General features: G+C 36.2%; 1 protein-coding gene across 1 annotated transcript; it reads right to left on the minus strand.

Annotated features, from left to right (window-relative positions):
* Positions 1 to 3,674: 3,674 nt before the first annotated feature.
* Positions 3,675 to 4,684, minus strand: LOC127106885 (uncharacterized). The gene has a single exon (XM_051044180.1). The coding sequence runs from the start codon at positions 4,435 to 4,437 to the stop codon at positions 3,766 to 3,768; it is 672 nt and encodes a 223-aa protein (XP_050900137.1). The 5' UTR covers positions 4,438 to 4,684; the 3' UTR covers positions 3,675 to 3,765.
* Between the last annotated feature and the right edge of the window lie 1,715 nt (positions 4,685 to 6,399).

Genomic DNA, 6,399 nt, shown 5'->3' on the forward strand with positions numbered 1-6,399 from the left:
CTGTTCCCCATCAAGTCTTCACCACCAAGTCTCAGAGATTCCCACGCATGCCTTACACGTGTCACACCCTATGCATGCCAACACTGCCACGTAGTCTGCACCTATTCTGCAAGATTCCCACGCATGCCTCACACTTGTCACGTTTCTGCATCATCAGATTCCACCAAGTCTTCCCCAAGACAAGACAACTCCCACCTAGTCTGCACCTATGCATGCCAACACTGCCACGTAGTCTGCACCTATTCTGCAAGATTCCCACGCATGCCTCACACTTGTCACGTTTCTGCATCATCAGATTCCACCAAGTCTTCCCCAAGACATGACAACTCCCACCTAGTCTGCACCTATGCATGCCAACACTGCCACGTAGTCTGCACCTATTCTGCAAGATTCCCACGCATGCCTCACACTTGTCACGTTTCTGCATCATCAGATTCCACCAATGCATGCCAACACTACCACGCATGCCTTAGACTTGTCACATTTTTGCATATTCAGTTTACTTGAAAAAGAGTATAAATAGAGGGTCATTCTTGCAAGTTTTCATCTACCACTAACACTTTTATTCAGAGAACTCAGGCGAAACTTCTCATCCACCAAGCTTCTTCCTACATTGCAGTCATGTCGCTTCTTACCATGGGCCAAGAACACAGAGGAACTAGGGCAAACATTGCCTCATTTGTAAGTTCTTCTTGAACATTGCCTCTTTCGTATGTTTGTAATTAGTTTTTTAAAAGTCCAATATAATAATTTTTTATATTGTTTGTTTTTAAAGGATCCCAAGAAATTTCGTCAACGTTCACACCCAATGCCTTATCCAAACCCATGGTGCGTACCTTACATAGAGCGTGCGGGTTTCGGTCATGTAATGCATGTCGTAAATGCCACCATTGATGCCAAATTCATTTTGGCTCTGTGTGAACGTTGGAGACCTGAGACACACACCTTTCACCTACCAACTGGTGAATGTACCGTCACATTAGAGGACGTGTACATGCTTTTAGGTCTTAGAATAGATGGTAAGCCTGTCACCGGAAATGTTCAACAGCCTAACCAAATATGTGTTCAAATGTTGGGGGTAGATCTGGTCGAGGGTGAGGGGTCTGCCAAAGCAAGGGGTCAGGGTATTAAATTATCTAGCCTACAATTGTACCACGACTCCATAACTTTGACTGAGGAATCCTCCGAACAAGAAAAAGTCATAAAAACCCGGGTTTACATTATGCTATTGTTTGGGAACTTGCTATTTCCCGAAGGGACGGGAAATAGCATAAATTTTATGTACTTGAGTTTGCTCGGGGACATTGATAGAATAAGCACATATAGTTGGGGTTCTGCAGTGTTAGCATTCCTATATAGCTCTTTGTGTAAAAATGCACAAAATGAGCACTGTACATTTTCCGGATGTGCTTTTTTGCTTCAAACATGGGGGTGGTGGAGATTGCCGAGGCTAGCCCCAGAAAATCCTAATGACTACTCCTTCCCCTACGCAACTAGGTAAATTTATGATCTTATTTCATTTTGTATATATTTATTCTATACGTATTTGTAACTAATATTATTTATCTTTTTTTGTTTAGGTTCATTACAACCGGTCTGGATTACAGTCTTACCCCCAAAAATAAAATTATATTTTATCGTCAACTGTTGGATCGTCTCCGAGCACAGGATGTATTACCACTAAATCACTCAACTTCTAACTGATTTTTAATGTCATGCATTCTCGATAAATAACATATTTACTTTTTTCTTTGCAGTTTATTTGGAGGCCATATTTGGGATTGGAACATCAACCCAACCCCGAAGATGCAGCTGTTTGGACAGCAAAAACGGCCATAATGCGGTTCACCACTGTGGAGATGCACCAAAGTGACCGTGTCAAGCTTCAATTCGGAATGCATCAAGAAATCCCAGGCCCCCCAATGTCTATGGAACCTTGGCATCTAAAAAAAGTCAGCCACCAGTGGTATGCCCAAAATTGGAAGGAATTTGCTAAGGAGTTTCGAAAAATGTGGAAAGACCGTGCCCACTATGTTCTACAATTTCCGGTGGCGCCCAACGAAATGAAGCCGACACGGGAATATGTGGAATGGTATAGAGCAAATACCAATCCAGAAATGATTGTGTCTGACCCGTTCTATTTGGACGATCCCCGGATGCAACAGCCATATTTCCAACAACAACAACCACCACAGTATTCCCAACAACAACAACCACCACCTTATTACCAACAACAACCACCACAACCATTTTACCAACAACAACCACCACCACCTTATTACCAACAACAACCACCACCACCATATTACCAACAACAACAACCACAACACATGTCCACCCCCCAACAAAATCAACAATACATACCACAAACTCAATCCCAATACCATGAAGACTACCAACAACAAACTCAACATTCCCACCACCATCAACAGTCCCAACACCTACCACAATATCAATCCCCCTACTTCCACCAATCCCAACACTTCCAACACGACAATTTCCCAAGCTCTTCCAGTCCTCCACCTAGCCCCGACACGGGTCTACAAGAGGACTACCAACATGACTACTACACACCCCAACAAACATTGCACTTTGGCCAACCCGATTCAACCCTAAACTACCAAAGACCACATTTCGAGGGCGCACCCAGCAGTAGTCAGTTTGTCCCACCGAGACAAAGCTTCGAGGGCGCAGAGGGGACCCGTCTTTCCTACAGCACTGAAGGGACTTCGACCCAACCACAACAGCAAGCGGCAAGGGGGCGCGTTAGGGCAAGGGGTGGTAATAGGGAAGCACCACCACCACGTGAACCGTCTAGGCGAGTAACTAGACCTCCCCCGTGCGGATCGTACAAGGGACCGCATCATATGTGAAATAATCATATCTTTGTAATATTTGTCTTATCTATTATTTAAATAAAAATATTTTCTGTTTATTATCTTTATATCTTTATCTTTATCTTTAAAAATATTGTCTATCATATCTTTATACATATATAAATTAATTTATAAATAATATTATTTACTTATAAATTAAATTAATATATATATATAAATTAATATATATATAAACTAATATATATATATATATAAATTAATATATATATAAATTAATATATATATAACTTGTAATAATTTTATTTATATATAAGTGTTAATATAAATTAATATAATTTATAAAAAAAATATATTTATCAAATATCTAATTTTTAAAAATAAAAAAATTAAAAAAAATAATTATTAAAACATTTAAAAAAAAAAAAAAAAAAAAAAAAAAAAAAAAAGGCATTGGGCATAGGCGCCACTCCTAGTGGCGACTTGCCCTACCCTTTAAGGGTAGGCGCCAACTAGGGTGGCGCCTTAGTACACAATTAGGGCAAATTCTGCCCATTTGTGTAATTTATTTGAAATAAAGGTTATTTCTGTAATTTTTTTTAAAATATTGGATATTTAAAAAAAAAATTCTGATCACTAAGATTATTTATTAATTCAGTTACTTGTAGTACAATCCAGAAATATTTTTAATGACTTGGTAATGATCCCTTGTTTTATTTTTACCTTTAACAATTTCAGTATCGAAACAACAGCCAAGGCTAACATATACAACCAAAAGTAACTAAAAATAACTACAAGTGTATTTAAGTCTTTTTCATTTTTTTTACTAATAATCTTAAAGACTTGTAAATAAGATTAAATCTATAACTTGAAATCACTAATAAACTTGACAAAACACATGTAATTAATTACAATAAGTACAATTAGTCTTCTAAACCAAATAAGAACAATCTTCTTCTTCTCCCCTAAGAATCTTCTGTTGCTTAGCAATAAAAGCTTCTACAGTCCTACGAAACTCCTCATTACTCATCTCATCCTCAGGATACGAAATCCTCATCACCATTTCCTCTTCACCACCACCTTCAATACTTTTCCTTCCCTTGTTGTTCTCACTCTCACACCTTCGCAACACACGACGTCGTTTCTTCAATACCTCACTCTCACACCTCCTATAACAATAACCTTTCTTCACCCCTCTTTTTACTTTCTCCTCCTCCACTACCCTATTATCACCTTCTTCCACTGTACTACACTCGTTTTTCCTTATCTGTTCTTTGTCTTTTCGTACAAACTTTTCGTAAATATCATCGTGCTCTGTTTCTTCGTGAACGTTTTTTCCTAAACCCTGAACGAACAGCGCTATTATTATAACGTTTCCGATGAGAAAAACAAAACAAGGACTATTCATAAAGACCGAAAAGTCCTTTATATACTCGCTTGAGCTTCTTACTACAACCGGTAGCTTCAAAGAAAGCCTTGAAATCAACACTAAAACGACACACACTTCAACGAGACGTAATAACGTTGTTACCCTTTGAAGTTTCCTGTGTTTTAGGATTGCATTTGTTTTCTCTGCTTGGAGATTAAAACTGAACAACTCCATTTTTTTTAAAGTGTGTTTGTGATTCTTTCTCAAGGTGCAAGAGAAACTATGTATTTGAAAGAAGAGAATAGAGAAGGTGAAACTGAATCTGAAACTGAAACGGTTTGTAAAATTTGGAGCATGGAAAATGAGTTTTTGAATTGGATGTGAGCATAGAAAATTTGCATCAACTATGAACTCTGTTTCGGAACAGAGATGAAAACAGGATGATTATGTTAAATTTTGTGTGGTACTAGGTAGGAAGTAATGTTATTACTCTTGACATTTATTTATAGTGTAAGAATCTGATTATTTTTTGGAATATTTTCCATTATCTGACTCACTCAATTGTCAGCACTTGGAAATGAGAATCAGATCCTAATACAAGTTGTTACAAGGTTTTAAAAATCATCATTCCAAAACCGTCGCGACAAAACCATATATATGATGATTCAATATCAATATTGTTACTCATTGTTTTAACTACGGAAAATATATTATGGTTAATTCACGAGACGACCACAATTAAAGCTTTCTAAGGGAGTAATTTTTTTTCTTCAAATTATCGGATGGAAAAGTTAAAAACTATATTGTCGTTAATGGAGATAAATGCTTGTCTCAAATCTAGATTCTAAAGAATAAAACAACTCATATGTGTAACATCAATGTCTCAAGTATAAGCACTTGAAACAAGCGTCTTTCAAAAGACTCTGCAGATTTTTAATGGGAATATAAAAAGCATATACAAAAGGAATAATTTTAAAATTAAAACTATTGCTTCTTGGTGGCTTGCTATCTATCCATTTATCCAAATTTCGGGTATCTTTCTTTAGACTTTGAATTAATCCTCGTATATATATGAACTCTTACTGGAAATTCAAAGTTTCACTATTGAAGCTTGGTTTAGAGCTAGACCTCAACAATATTTGTTTTTTTTTATCTCATACAATTAGCATACTCTTCGATAACACTTACAATGAGTATTTAAAAGATTTCTCCACCTTCATTTTCTTAACTCTTTTGCGATTCTACTCGTTTCCAAATATTCTTCAAATTATGGTGATATATGATTGGTTAGGCGTTTACTTTATCAAATTCAGAAAAATTGTATTAAAATAATCATGTACTAAAGTTATTTGGTCATTGGTGAATCACGATTCGATTTACCACAACTGCGATCGGGAGGAGGTTAAAACCACACTATGTAAGAACTGATCTTTGAATCGGATTAGTAGGTCCAATGAACAGAATATTTCTGGTGAAAACCTAAAAAATAATCATGTTTTCCAACAAAATTACTCAAATAACTATGTTTCCACACTATTTTCTAAAATATTATGTTTTAAACAAAAAAATTGCAAAGCAGAACACAAGCGAATCCAATTGATGTCTATGTTTTGGTGTCCAAAGAAGGTGTCAATTCATCTCACGTCTATGTGTTGTATTTTATTTTATTTTATTTAAAATAATTAACTAATTAAAATTGAATAAATACTAATAATACTTAATTTAAATCGGATTACATACGGGAATATTTTTTACACTAATGATAACGATTGTTTGATCATACATGTCACCGATTCTAAACCCCTTAGATACCCTTTCTCGTACAGGTTTATGTTGATTCACATGAGGGGTTTGATATGAGGTCCCTAGAGCATCATCATCACCATATTCTCTAAGAATTTATTGTAATGCTACGTAGTCTTGTGTTTACATTAACGTGTTGCCGTAATTGAGTAATTCATTGTCCATGTCATTGTAGTTGGATTGTGTTGTTTGGGATGATGATGTTATTGGTGAACGACTTGGTCGATTGAATGATGACATTGATGTGAATGTTTCGTTGGGAAAGGAAGAAATGGTTGTTGTGGTGTTTGATAGTTATATGCTTGTTGGATGTTTTAGACTTTGACTTAATACTCGTATATATAAACTCTTAGAGGAAATTGAGAGTTTCACTATCGAAGCTAGGTTTCAACA

Source organism: Lathyrus oleraceus, chromosome 7, assembly GCF_024323335.1.
Source record: "Lathyrus oleraceus cultivar Zhongwan6 chromosome 7, CAAS_Psat_ZW6_1.0, whole genome shotgun sequence".
NCBI classification, from domain to species: Eukaryota; Viridiplantae; Streptophyta; class Magnoliopsida; order Fabales; family Fabaceae; genus Lathyrus; species Lathyrus oleraceus.

Excerpts from the sequence above, each read along its gene's own strand:
- LOC127106885 (XM_051044180.1), bottom strand. The coding sequence starts at position 4,437 with ATGGAGTTGTTCAGTTTTAATCTCCAAGCAGAGAAAACAAATGCAATC.